Source organism: Panthera uncia (assembly GCF_023721935.1).
Source record: "Panthera uncia isolate 11264 chromosome C1 unlocalized genomic scaffold, Puncia_PCG_1.0 HiC_scaffold_4, whole genome shotgun sequence".
In the NCBI taxonomy this organism is placed as follows: domain Eukaryota; kingdom Metazoa; phylum Chordata; class Mammalia; order Carnivora; family Felidae; genus Panthera; species Panthera uncia.
The window spans coordinates 1,167,298-1,180,838 of NW_026057585.1; the positions used below are offsets into that span (position 1 = coordinate 1,167,298).

Genomic DNA, 13,541 nt, shown 5'->3' on the forward strand with positions numbered 1-13,541 from the left:
AGGGACAGGAGACGGGGAGGGATGCTCTTCCTTCCCCGAGTGCCACTCCCCGTGGTCTAGTGCCATTCTTCCTTTGGGACATTCCTCCTGATTCCTGATAGAGCTGGAGGGGAGGTGGGGGGTGGTGCACAGGCCACAGAAACCACCCTCTAGGCACACTCAGGGAAAAAACAGCATCCCTCCCTGTCTCCTGTCCCTTGTCTGCCTTAGCTTGTTTCCTTCCATGTCTCTGGCTCTTCTCTTTGCCACCCCAGGTGTTTCTGGTCACCACTTTCTCCCCTGCTGGCCCTTGACCACACACTGCCCTGTCCCTAGGCCCCTTCCCTGTCCCAACACTGCCCTCTCCTGCTGAGCTGAAAGTATTCTCTCGGCTCTCCTCTTGATCTGCTCCCACAGAGCCATCTCCTGGCTACCTCGCCCTCCTGTCCCAGATCCCTCCTCTCCCAGCTCTTCTGGGCCCTGTCTCCATCTCCCTTCTCAAGGCTGCAGTGCACACTGGGCTAAGCTGCCAGTGTCCTCCTCCTCCCCGCCCCTGCCCCCACCCCACAGGTTGTCGCCGTTGCTCAGGAGCGTCCCCGTCTGGCCCCGTGATGACGGTGGCCCAGATCATCTGTGAGTGTCAGACGTAGCATAGGCATTGGCCTGCGACCAGATAAGTGCCCAGCTCAGGGCCCGTTCCCCAGACCCTCTCCCCAGCCTTCCCTCTGGGTCCCGCCCTTGGCGAGACGGTGCCGGTCCTCTCCCCTTCTGCCCTCATGCAGCACCTGGAGGGCCTGAGGAGTGTGGGGTGCACATGGGCTCAAGACGGAACTCCCCTTCCCAGGCAGAACTGTGTCCGTCCGCAGCCAGGGAAGGCGCTGAAGTGGGAGGGGAGGGCCTCGGCAGACAGCCCATGACCCGCGCCGCCACTCCCCCAGGCTCTCAGCTGCCTTGCTTCCACGGCTCCAGCACCATCCGCAACCTGAAAGAGCGCTTCCACATGAGCATGACCGAGGAGCAGCTTCAGCTGCTGGTGGAGCAGATGGTGGACGGCAGTATGCGGTCCATCACCACCAAGCTCTACGACGGCTTCCAGTACCTCACCAATGGCATCATGTGAACCGGCCGGCAGGGGTGGGGGACCCTCCCGGGAGGAAGCCCTGCCCGCCCATGGGAACAGGAAGGCAAGAAATACAGAGGATCATGTGGTAACTGTAGAGCTTGCTGGGAGTGGGAGTGCCAGCGGCGGCAGGGCCCAGACCTGCCAGGACCTCCCCTCCCGACAAACTGCAGGACTTGATGCCCTCCCCCTCTGGAGGAGAGGCGACAGATGGGAGGGACACTGGGGCCTTTCTGCTCCTCACCAGGGTCCACAAGGTTCTTCCCTTAGGCCATCCTTGCTGTGTTCTGGGCCCCAGGAAGGGGGGAGGGTGGGGACAGTAGGTTCTTGGTACTTAGGACTCCTGTGGTTGGCCTTTGGCTGTGCTGCTGCCTGCCTCTGTCCCATCCTAGTGGCTGGCTCTGACGTAGGGTCCTGCACGCGTGGTGGTTCCCAGTCCCGGGGTCAAGGGCAGGAAGGACTGGGACCCCTCCTGTGGGTGAGGGGATCAGTCTAGCCACAGGGGATTCCTTGGCCTGATCCCTCCCCCACATCCAGGGAAAGAACTCTCAACTTTTTAATTTTTGTTTGAAATAAAGTCCTTAGTTAGCCATCTGTGTCATTACTGGGTTGTGTTTTTTTCAGGGGTTGGGGGTGGGGGGGATAGGTGAGGAAGTGTTGAGCAGATGCCTCCCTCAGTGTCCCTGATGCAGAAGGCACCACACAGAGCCAGGTGAAAGAGGACTGCTCCTTCCCTGCCTTGGCTCAATCAGTGCCTCCTTGTCCCTGGGAAGGGCTTCCCCGGTTTTGACTCTCACCAGCTCCCTGTCAAGTCCCCAATGTCTAGGTCACATAAAAAGAGGAGCCTGAATGGGGATTAAACCATGAGCAGTTTTAATGGTCTGGTTTTCTCCCTCCCATTTCCCCACTGTTAGTATTATTACTACAAGAATAAAGGATTCCTGAGAGCCTGTCCACTCCTCTCCCTTGGGCCCTCCCTTGACAAGACTCGTCCCCACCAACCCCCTCTGGATTTCTGGATTAAAAAAAAAAAAGTGAAAGGCACTGCAGGGGTGGGGGGGCTTAAGTGCCAGGGAGTCTGAGGGGTGGTACAGGGGCAGGGCCAGGCCCTTGAGGGTGGAGAAGCATCCTGAGGGCCCCAGTGGCCTAGGAAAGTCCCTCCTCCCACCCCCCAGACCCACCTCGGGGGTCTGCAGCAGGAGGGTAATTAGTGTTGGGCTCAGGAGAAATGGAGGGCCCATTCTACTAGGACCCAAGGGCCAAACCCAAAGGGGACTGCAAACCACTATAATCCTCAAAAGCCTGTTGTGTTTGGGGGATGGGGGTGAGGAGCTGAACAAAATGTGAATTAGGATGAAATCCCTAGTCCAGGGACCACACAGCAGCAGTGACCCAGGCTCCCGGCAAAAAGGGAGGGGAGAGGGCTGGTCAACCCAGGCCCAGGCCTAGTTGTCCCCGCTGCCCCCTTGCCGAGCCCTGATAAACGCCATGCCGTGTGTGCGGAAATGGGTCTTGAGGTTGAGGGGGCTGTCGCAGCTCTTGCCACAGACTTTACAGGTCAGCGGGCCCCCAGAGGCAGGCAAGGGGGACTCTCCACCCTCTGGATCAGACCTCAGTGGAGGAGGGCCCTCTTCCCCATCACCCAGGCCCAGGGCACTGGCACCACCCACACCCCGTTTCTTTTTGTGGCTGATGAAACGGTGCCGGCTCAGCGAGCCCGGGGAGGCGAAGCACAAGCCACAGTCGAGGCACTGCTGGGCACCGCCGTCCACCCTCAACCCCACCATAAGGCTCTGTTCCACTGAGCCACCACTCCGGTAACGCAGGGGCCCGTGGCCTCCTGAGCTGGGCCCACCCCTGGGGGACTTGGCCGGGGGTGTTGTGCTGTCAGGCTCCTCACTACAAGAGTCAGAGGACTGGCGGCGTTTCCGTCCTGGCCCCTGGAGGAGAGAGTACAGAAACTAGGCCTCCCCATCACCCCGCATGGTCCCGGGCACCCCCACCTAGCTTCCCGAGGCCAAGGCCTAGAATCCTGCAGCGTTCCAGCCCCAGGGCCCCGACACAGCGGGCCGGGCCTTTGCCTACCTGGGCTCTGGCACTGGGGCCCCGAGCCAGGGTGCTCCCCCGGCCAGGGGACTGGGACCCGAGTGGCAAGCCATGCCGAACCTGGACATGTTTCTCCAGGATCAGGCGGCTGCTGAAGGTGCGTTTTCCCTCTGTGCAATACCTAGAGGGGGAGAGTGGGGAGCGTGGGCACCAGGGGAACAGCCCAGAAACCAAGGCCTAGGACTCAAGGTTGGGTGGGGTGGGGTGGGGTGGGGCGGGATGGGGGCCTCCCAGAGAGGAGACCTCAACCTTTAGTCCACTCAAGACAAGACTCGGGTTGGCAGGTACTTAGTGGGGCTGGGGACATGGGGTGGGTGGGTCACTTGCTGGGCAGAACGAGGAGGGGGACGAGGCGACAAGCAGCCAAGGGTTACCTGCATGGGTAAACTCGCTTGATCCCCTCATGATTGACCCTGACGTGGCGCCTCAGGCTGGGGGCGGAACAGAAGGAGCGCTCACACAGGCGACAGGGAAACTTTTTCACAGACTGGGAGAGCAGAGGGCGGGGCAGCTCAGAGCCAGGCTCCAGGCCACTGCCCCTCCAAGGCCACACAGACCAATGCCCGAGGGGGAGCCCCACTCACCTTGCCATGCTCCTTCTTCATGTGAGCCACATACTCATCTCGCTCGGGGAACCAGGAGTGACAAAGGCCACAGGTCCAGCCTCCAGGGCCCCCGCCCCCACCACCCTTGATGCCTTTGCTCCCTAGCTCCCGCCGGGGCCGTTTGGTTGGGCGAGGGGGCGAGGGGGAGCTGGGTAGTTCTTCCTCTTCCGAGGATGAAGACGACTCCTCAGTGGGGACGGTTGTTCCTCCCCGAGACACAGCCAGCTCCTCGGGCTCAGCCTTGGGGGTTGTTAGGGCACCCGCGGCCCCTTTCCCAGCAGTGTCCTCCCCCTGGCGCCCAGACTGATGGGTGTTCTGAGAGAGGGAGACAAGGGTGCAGCCGTTGCAGGGGACGGCCTGGCTTGGCCAGTGGCATTTGCTCCCACACCCCCACTTTCTGAAGGCCATGTGACCCCAGCCCCAGGTCACCACAGCTGAGCACACCACCCCACCCCCACCCCCGCCTCTGTCCCTTAACTCCTATACCTTGAGATGATCCAGCATGGTCCTTTTTTGGGCAAAAAGCAGAGGACAAGACGGGCACTTGAAGACGCTGACACGCTGGGGCAGCAGGTGCTGGTCGAAGTGTGAGGAGAGGAGGGGTTTGTGAGTGAAGACCGTGTCACACATGGCGCACTTGTAGATCATCCTGTGTGGGCGGAGAGGACAGTGCAGACACCCTGGCCAGCAGGGCCCCAAGCCCACTCCGGCCCGCCCCACCCCTTCCCAGGTCTCACTTGGCCTGCTGCGCATGGAAGCTGGGGTGCTGGGTGTACAGGTGGGCGTGGGCGCTGGGTGCAGACTTGAAGGCCATGGGGCAGATGGGGCACTTGTGGAAAACCTCGCAGTGCGACGTCTGGATGTGGGACTTGATGGAGTTCACACCCCCAAACACCACTGCGCAGCTAGGGCACCTGGGGGGCACGGAGCGTGGAGGTAAGGTGCAGCAGCTCCAGCCTATCCCCCAGCCCTCTCATCCCCGGAGCCGCTGGACTTAGAAGCTCATTGGCGATGGAACATGAGCAAGGTGGGGACAGGAGGGGTGAATAGACCCTGCTCCTTGAGGGAGGCGTGTGGAGAGTGGTCTGGGGCTTTCTCTGCTCTCCATGGGGGCAGGGCAAAGGCAGACAGATCCCAGGCGGAGGGGTTCAGCAGGGGAGATAGGGCGCTCCCTGAAAGACCGGCTAAAAGGCTGGTACCGGACCACAAAGTGTCGAGCTGCACAGCGGTGGGCTTGGGGGGCGGGGATAGATGGTCTCAAGACAACAGGGCAAGAAGGTAGAAGGCACCTGTATCCCACGCGGCGAGACAAATGCAGACAGGCCTCCCGGAGATGGGTCTGGAAATTGGCTTGCAGGAAGTTGCCCCCACACTCAGGGCAGACGTGGGGAGGCCGGTTCTTATGCATACGCTGGTGGGCGCTGAAGCTGCAGCGATTGGGGAGCATCATGGGACAGGTGGGGCACACCTGTCGAGGGGGTAGAAACAAGACAGTGAGCAGTGGCCTGTCCCCCATGACTTCCCCTAAGCTCCCAACCCCCTCCCAGGTCCTACTCCCCGGGCATCAGGCTCTACCCCGGGGAAGGGCAGTGAAAGGCAACTCACAGTGCTGTTGGCCCCAGGGGCAGGGGGCCCAAGCTGCTGGAAGTGGGCAGCCATGCCCGCCTTGTCCCGGCACTGCTCCTTACACTCCAGGCAGCGAAAACAGGTGTAAGCCGAGGTGGCAGGGGCAGCAGGGGGCTCGGAGGAGAGCGGCAGCACAGGGGCCTCAGCAGGAACTGCAGTAATGGCGGCGGTGATGGCCCCGTCCCCCTTGCCCAGGGCAGGCAAGGCTGGAGGTCCGAGGGCAGGAGGGACAGCCAGCAGGGGCGTGATATCCGGCTGCCCCACCATCTGGTCCAGAGCAACGGGCCTCATGACCAGGTGTGAGCACTGCATGACGAGTCCTTTGTCCTTGTGCTCTCGGGCATGCAGCAGCAGGCTGCACTTGTTGAAGAAGACGAGGCGGCGGGCACAGTGGTTGCAGGTGACCTCGATGCGCATGCTCCGGCGGTCATAGTGCCGCGCCAGGCTCTTCTCCAGTGAGAAGGCATCCCCACACTCAAGGCAGCGGTAGCCCGTTGGAGGCAGGGCCAGCCCGGCCTCGGCCGGAGGACTCAGGTTGGGCCGGTAGGCAGGCAGCAGGTTCTTGCTATTGAGGACCTTGTTGAAGGCCTCCACCAGGCTAGACTGAGTCCGCGAGATCACCGTGCCACCGCCCACCCCGGGCCCGGGGGCCGGCTTGGAGGGCTGCACCATCACCACCGAGGCACCGTTCACCTTCTGCCCCCCGGCCCCCAGCCCCGCTCGCCCCTCGGCCTTGGGCAGGGTTTGGGGCACCAGACCTAGCACATTCTTAGCCATCGTCTTAGGGCTGGTGGCAGCACCTCCAGGCAGAACCACGGCCTTGCGGGCCACGCTGGCCGCCATCAGCATGGCCGTACTTGCATTCTGGATGGTGGCCACAGGAAGCACGGTGCCTTTTAGCCGTGTACCGTCACCCAGCTGGACGCTCACCACCTTTGGACCCTCAGGGGTCGGGGGCGCAGGGGATAGCTTCAGGAGGCCAGCCTCAGCTAGGAGGGTCCCTTCGGCCAAGGGGGCAGGGGGTTCGGGATCTGACGGGACCCGGGTTACCGTCCTTGTGATATTCCCGCAGGACGTTTTAATGGTCTTGATCCGCACCTTGAGAGGCCTTGAGGAGCTGGAAGAGGCAGGGGAGTCGTTGCTGTCCTCATCTGCGGCCTCGGCTCCACTAGAGGGACTCTGGGGACTTCTGGGGGAAGACTTGGCCACCGGCCCCTCCTCCTCCTCTTCCTTCAGGGGCTGACAGCGGGGCACTCTGGGGGAGGCAGGAGGGCTCTGATGCCCTGGAGACTGCTTGAAGAAGGGCACCCCCGCAACCTGGGGAGGGGAGGTGCCAGCAGGAATGTCCATGGCCTCAGGGCTAGAGCCAGAGCCTAGCCCGGCTAGGCCCAGAGGATGAATGGGGCTGTCTTGCTTCAAGGTCCCCAGCGGTGGGGGAGAACCAGACGACAGCAAGGCTGGGCCATTCTCCCGGGACAGCTCAAAGGGAGAAGAGAAAGGAGGTGGGGTCATGGCCCCTTCCTGAGGCGGGGAGGGTGCAGCAGGAGGGAGGGGATCAGGATGCTCCCCTGGCTCAGGCCCAAAATGAGCAAAAAGGTCCAAAGGAGCTTTGCCTTCCATGGCTTTTTCTTTCCAGGTACCCCCACTGGGAGGAGCTGGAGAGTGGGGTGTACCTGGAAGGGATGACTCAGGGCCCCCAAAACCATTCTGCATCAGACGATGTCCCACAGGCCCTTCCTTAGTCACCCCCACAGCCCGGGCCCCGTCCCCTCCTGAACTTCCAGCCGGGGACTCAGGCTGCTCGGGACACACAGTGTTCTTGACAATGACGCTGACTGCTGAGATGTCTGGGGGTGGCAGGCCATGATCAGAGGTCTGGGCTGGAACCTCGGGGCCATCCCGGGCAGCTGCTGCTGTTGCCTCTCCAGATTCACCCCCTACACTGGGTTCTGGCTTCCCTGAGTCTCCGGGCCCCTCATTTTCTTCTGGCCCAGAATGGATGGCTTCGTTTGCATCAATGTCAGGGATGTCAAAGGCAGCAAGGAGGTCGTCGAAATCAGGGGTCTTCATGTCCCCCATGGCAGCGGGTCCCCAACCTGATGAAAACAGAAGAAAGGAGGAGAAACTGAGCCCTCTGGAGGCAGGGACCCCGGCCTTCCTCCCTGGAGAGTTCCAGCTTCACCTGCTCAGGACCCGCGCACAATGTGACCTGGGCACACCTTTACCGCTGCGCAAATCCTAGGGAGCTGGTGGAGGTCTGCCAAACCCTAAAACTGAAAGAGAGACAGTGTGCACATTCCAGGGAAGACACCAAGATCCAGAAAAAGCCGAGGAAAAGGCACTTCTCAGAAACACAGCTGAGAGACAAGGGCAACAGAGAAAGACGAGTTCAGTGAACATCTTGGTTAAAACTGCCTCAGCCCCTCCTGGGCCCCGCACAGAACCAATCAATTAATCAATAAAGGAGCAAAATGTACACAATGCTCTGGGCCTAAGGGCTCATTCAAGGCAGCACGGGACCCATTCACAATTTCTTCAGGGATCTTCTGGGGGTCCACAGAGATCTGAAAGGTCAGTGTACAAAGAAACAGTGACTTAGACCAAGATGTAAGAAATGATTCTAGTTCCAGCTTTATCATTGGCCTGCTGTCCACTGCCTTACTTTTGAAAAGAAGGGCCAAGTAATCCATACATTACAGGGTGAGTCTGAGCATGATAGGAATCGTAACCCTGAGAGTCAGAACCCAGAAGATTTGTTATTACAGCTGGGACAAACAAGGACTAGTCACGTCAAGGAGGAGCTAGGAAGGAATAAGCACTGAGAATCCAGGACTGGGGTCAGAGAGAAGAATCAGGGGTTAAGTGTGGGGACTTGGGGTCATCACTGGCACCTGGAGATCTAGCTTGGTTACCAAGGAGAAGTGGACTGAGGGAAATCACCCAAGAGACCAAGATGGAAAGAATAAGACACAGGAACAGAAAGAGACAAAGAGACAGAGGGGAAAACCGTGACGGCACCCTGGTCACAAGGGCCCCAGCCTAGGCCTCTCCTGTCACAAACACCTGCTGCTAGCTCACCTACCTTCCCCAGAGTGCCTCTGCCCTCCCGTGGCCCTCCCTGGGCCAGCCCCTCCTCCCTTCCACTCTCCCTGGATCCTGCTCTCTCAGGGCCAAAACTCCAGGGTAACTTACCCAGCACAGCCGCCACAAAGGGGAAAAGCCAATCCCCCTCACTCCTGTCACTTCTGCTCTGAGCTCCGAACTCATACTCCTCCCCTTTTCATTTTCCCTTGGCAACACCAGTCCAGGAAGTCTCGCCCAACCCCAACCTGGCCCAGTGTACGCGCCCGCACACGCACGCGTGCACACACACACACACACACACACACACACACACATCCCACAAGACTCATGTGGCACTAAACCAACAAGAAGGCTAGCCTAGGGCTTGTTGGGGAACCCGGGTCTGTTCCTCACCAGTTTCTCCTCAAAAGTGTTTCCATATCTAAGAGGAAGAAACTGAAGAAGTCTCTGTCCTTACACATTCTCTGCCCAGGATGCAAGCCACTTCCCAGGGCCAATTCTCTCACCTCCTGCCAGCCTTTAGACCGAAACTGGAGATAGTCCCAGCAGGTGGCAGCTGGCAATGCTGGGAGGAAGGTAGGGTAGAGGAAGAGGGTACCAACTAGAGAAAGAAAGGGAAGTTTCCCCTCATCACCCCCTACTTAATTCTGCAGTTTCTGGGTTTAAACACAGCCCTCCATCCCTTGCCTCTGCCCTGATGGAGAGCCAGGGCCCTCCTCTGCCTGGCTGTCTCCCCAACAGGAGAAACCCGAGCTACCTTCCACCCTGGCCACCAGAAAAGCGGGCTGGTGAAGCACAGATCACTGGGGACTACAAGGAAACATACGCCCACTCACCCTCCCCAAGCAACTCCCCCTTTGGCGTCCAAGTGACTTAGAGGTCATGCGATAGCCAGGAGCGGACAGTCCACCAAGCAGCGGGAGCTCAAGGCCAAAGAGGCTCCCCCCCACCCCCACCACCCCACGGCTGAGGCCTTTTCTGCGGCCGGTGTGCCTGAACTCTTGGGCTCTGGCCCTCCCCCCACCCCTTTCCTTCTGTTCTTCCCCAAACGCCAAAGGAAGGGGCTGAACAGGAAGAGGGTGAACTGGCCTGGGTCGGGAGGGGGCTCCACTGCCCTTTCCCCTGGCCCGGGGCCTGCAGCGCAGAGGAGGGCGAGGGGCCGGCGGCCGGGGGCGATTAGGCTGCCGCCAAGCTGGGCAGCGGGTGGAATTAAGTCCCTGCCATCTGCCGAGGGCCGGCGCGGGGAGATGTCCGGGGTTTCGAGGAGGGGGCGGGGTGTACAGAGGAAAAGCCGCGGGGGAAACTGAGGCGCACCGCACTTCTCTCGCTCCCACCAGCGTGCGGAGGGAAGGACGGGCGCCGGCCAGGCCAGGCCCCACGGGATCTGCCGCGCAGCACCTCCCGGCCCAGGACTTCACGGGAGTAGGGAAGGCGCGTGGAAAGAGAGGAGTGGGGAGGGGACGGTCTTTGCGTGACTCGCAGCTCTCCGACTGGGGTCCGTCCCAACTCCGACCTCCTCCCCTCGTCCCGGCGCAGCACAGCCTCCTCCTCCCGCAGACTCCCGAGGATCCCTCGAGACGCGAGTGAGCCGAAGGCGCGCAGCGGACCGGGGCGCGAGCCTGAGTCCCGCCCGGGCCCGGACGCTGACCCGCACCCAGTCGGGGTGCAGGCTCCGCTCCGGCCAGGCCCAGCTCCCCCGCCCCCGCCCCCGGACACGGACACCATTTTAGGTCGCGACATCCCGCAGCCTCCAGTCACCGGGCCGCGCTTCGGACGCCTCTTGGGCTCGGGGCGCCTAGACTTGGGGACCCTGACCCTCCCTCCACGTTTACCCGGCAGGGGGCTGTGCTTTCAACAGGCTGGGAGTTTCGCCCATCCGCCTCAAGGGATGGAGGCGCCGGCGGGGCCTTCCTAGAAGCCGCCCCAGGGGGGCGGCGCGGAGAAGGGGGTAGTTGACCAAGTGGGGGAGGGGCGGGGGTATTTACCCGCCCCCCCGGGGGCGGGGCCAAGGGCGGGTATTACCCCAGGTATGCTTACTTGTTCCGCTCCAAGTGCAGGCCGAGACCCGGCGGTCTCTCGCCTGTTCCCACCGCCACCGCCACCGCCGCCGCCCTCCCCGCGGCCGCCGCTACTTCCTGCTTCTCTCCCGTTCAGCCTCCCCCTCCTTCAGCTCCCTCCGCGTTCCAGGTCTGGGCTGCCCGCTTCCGCACTCGCCATTGGCCCACGCTCCCGTCGTTCAGCACTGCGCCCCTCCCGGCCCCGCACTGGGTTGGCCTTAAGTACTGCCGCTCGGAACTAGCCCCTCACAGTCCTCCCAGCCTCATTGGGCAAGGAACCTAGTCCTTCTGAAGATGCCTCTCCCCATTGGCTGCGCCGGGCCCACCTGCCCCATCTGGGCATCTCAAAAATGACTGGCTTCCGCTACAGTCGCTTAGAAAGAAGCCAATCTGATCCCCTGCTTTCCCTCTAGAGGCGGTGACTATCCCAGGTGCGTCTCCGCCCCCTCACTCCCTATTGGCCACAATCCTTGAAGCCTGCAGTTCACTTATGCAAATTAAAAGAACTCTCAGCTTCTATTTGGTGGGCACTTTGAGGAGCGCCTCGTTGACTCTGAACGAAGCCCGGATGCGTAGATCCGCTTGCATTGTCTTCTCAAGCTAAACCCCAATGTCAGTCATGCCGTGCAGAAGTCACAAAATGGGACGTTACCCAAAACATTACGTCATCTGGTTGACCAGTTCCTTGCAGTCTTCCTACTGTCTAAATCGTCATATAACCTGCACGGATGGGGTTCTCGCGCGGGCCAGCTCCTGGGCGATGGCGTTACCCCTACCTTCTCCCTCTGCAGGAGCGCTTGCAGTGGGGGCGGGATTAGTTATGAGTGTGGAAGGAACCGGCACCAGGAGCCCGGGACGGCTTTGCAGACCGGAAGTGGAGGAGAGGTGACGTTAGAGTGCTGGCGTGGCCTGAGCCATGTCGAAACGGATCTTAAAGCGGCATGCTGGTAGGCTTCCTGAGCACGGGGACTGGATGGGACCGACCCTCGCTTCCATTTCCCATTTTAGGGCTCTCCTTTTCCCCGCCCCCAGCACGGGGTGGGGGTGGAGTCGAAGCCGGTTTTCCCGCGCTTTGTTGCCACGCCCCCTGGAGGCGGGAGAAGGGGTGGGGATCCTCCGTAAATGAGTTGTCTTGATATTCATAATACAGATGCTAGCACTGGCTGCCACCTCGCGCGCTGGCTGGCCTGCCCGCGAACCTCCACAGCCGGTCGCGTACGCAGCAGCTCAGCACCGGGACGCGATTACTAAAAGCGGTTCTGTTATCCTGCACAGGAGTCACTGGACCTCTGGACCTAGGACTCTCCGACGCGCCCCGAGACTTTACACGGGTAATAGCGACTGTATTGAGATGTCAATCAGAGTCTCTGAGTGGAAATCTTCGGGCCACCACCATGGAAATCTATGGTTCCATCGGGCAAGGCGCTCGACCTCCCTGCACCGATTTTTCTCATGGATAAAATAGGGACTATAATATCCACCCATATGATTGTTTTTGTGAGGATTACACCCGTTCAGAACCTAAAAGTGCTTTGTAAAGTGATGGGCAAATGGAATCAGTGCTCCCCAGTCGGCCGCCTTCTTTGTGGAGGTTTGCCTGCTTTTAGTTACCCCGGCTCACAGTGTTCTTCCATGTCTGAACCACTAGCTAGAGTAGCTTCCTGGATGTGGCCAGACTGCATTCCATTCCCACCTCCTTCCCTGCGTCTTCCTGCATGGAATAATAATTACCACTGATGCACACGTACTATGTGTGGGACCTATTATAAGCACTTTATATGTATTAACTTATATAATCCTTACCACAACAGCGTGAGGGAAGTACTATATATTATCTCCATTTTACAGAGGAGGAAATTGCGGCACAGACAGGTTAGATTAGGTACCTTAACCAAGGTCAAAGGCAGTGGAGTTGAAAGTCCTAAAGGTCTGGAAAGCTGAACACTTTCGCAGATTCCTTTGTCAAGAGGGCTGTGAATAGAAGTTTGTTCTTCAATTAGATGCACTATTCACTCAATTAAGAAATACTCTAATTCAGGGGCACCTGGGTGGCTCAGTCAGTTGAGTGTCAGACTTTGGCTCAGGTCATGATCTCCTGGTGGGTGGGTTTGAGCCCCTCCTGTTGGGCTCTGTGCTGACAGCTCAGAGCCTGTGAGCCCAGAGCCTGGTTCGGAATCTGTGTCTCCCTGTCTCTCTGCCCCACCCCTGCTTGCTCTCTGTCTCTGTCTCTCAAAAATGAATAGATTAAAAAAAAAATTTTTTTATAAAAAAATGTTACTGTTATTATTTTTTTAAATTAATGTTTATTTTTGAGAGAGAGACAGTGCCCAGCTGGGGAGGGGCAGAGAGAGAGAGAGAGAGAAGGAGACACAAAATCCAAAACAGGCTCCAGGCTCCAGGCTCCGAGCTGTCAGCACAGAGCCAGATGTGGGGCTCAAACCCATGAACCGTGAGATCATGACCTGAGCTGATGTTGCACCTAACCAACTGAGCTATCCAGGCGCCCCAGAAATATTTTAATTCAACCAATACCTGAGCACCATCTAGGAGTAAAATAATGTAGACACTGAGGATACAGCAGTGAACAAAGCAGACAAGAATTGCTGACCTTATGAAACATACTGAGAAGACAATAAATATGGTAAATAAGATAAATAGAAGCATGTTAGAATCTGCCAGGAGAAAAATTAAGCAAGGCTATTAAGCCATGAAAAGAAATGCGAGGAGCTTAACTGCATATTACTAAGTGAAAGAAGCCAACTGGAAAGTCTATATACTGTATGATTCCAACTATATGACATTCTGGAAAAGGCAAAACTGTGGAAGCAGTAAAAAGATCAGTGGTTGCCAAGTGTTCAGATAAAGGGAGGAATGAACTGGTGGAACACAGTGGATTTTTAGGCAGTGAAACTATTCTCTGTGATACTGTCATAGTAGATACATGACATCGTACATTTGTCAGAA

The 13,541-nt window shown here is 59.1% G+C and overlaps 2 protein-coding genes across 6 annotated transcripts in view; one reads left to right on the plus strand and one right to left on the minus strand.

The window, feature by feature from the left end:
- The window catches only part of PI4KB (phosphatidylinositol 4-kinase beta), a 26,645-nt gene extending 24,954 nt beyond the window's left edge, over window positions 1-1,691 (plus strand). For 3 of the 5 annotated variants that reach the window (XM_049616261.1, XM_049616264.1, XM_049616262.1), the window contains 2 exons: window positions 550-612; window positions 918-1,691. In XM_049616261.1, coding sequence (XP_049472218.1) covers window positions 550-612; window positions 918-1,099 — 245 coding nt within the window. In that variant the 3' untranslated portion in view covers window positions 1,100-1,691. The remainder of the gene's footprint in view (window positions 1-549; window positions 613-917) is intronic. The other 2 variants (XM_049616263.1, XM_049616265.1) reach the window with 1 other exon arrangement.
- A 5-nt stretch (window positions 1,692-1,696) lies between these two features.
- Window positions 1,697-11,377, minus strand: ZNF687 (zinc finger protein 687). Its single transcript, XM_049616258.1, has 9 exons — window positions 10,558-11,377; window positions 5,416-7,532; window positions 5,100-5,278; window positions 4,548-4,724; window positions 4,297-4,459; window positions 3,790-4,125; window positions 3,580-3,692; window positions 3,185-3,326; window positions 1,697-3,039 (listed from the first exon to the last, which is right to left on the minus strand). Exons 2-9 carry the CDS (start codon window positions 7,513-7,515, stop codon window positions 2,545-2,547), a joined length of 3,705 nt encoding a protein of 1,234 aa, XP_049472215.1. The 5' UTR covers window positions 7,516-7,532; window positions 10,558-11,377; the 3' UTR covers window positions 1,697-2,544.
- Window positions 11,378-13,541: the final 2,164 nt, after the last annotated feature.

Bases quoted from the DNA above. Each gene is read 5' to 3' on its own strand.
- ZNF687 (XM_049616258.1), bottom strand. From the start codon at position 7,515: ATGGGGGACATGAAGACCCCTGATTTCGACGACCTCCTTGCTGCCTTT. The intron at 4,126-4,296 runs GTATAGGAGTTA...TCCCTCTCTCAG, and splicing joins CCATGCTGGATCATCTCAAG to AACACCCATCAGTCTGGGCG. The intron at 3,040-3,184 runs GTAGGCAAAGGC...TCTCTCCTCCAG, and splicing joins GCCCCAGTGCCAGAGCCCAG to GGGCCAGGACGGAAACGCCG.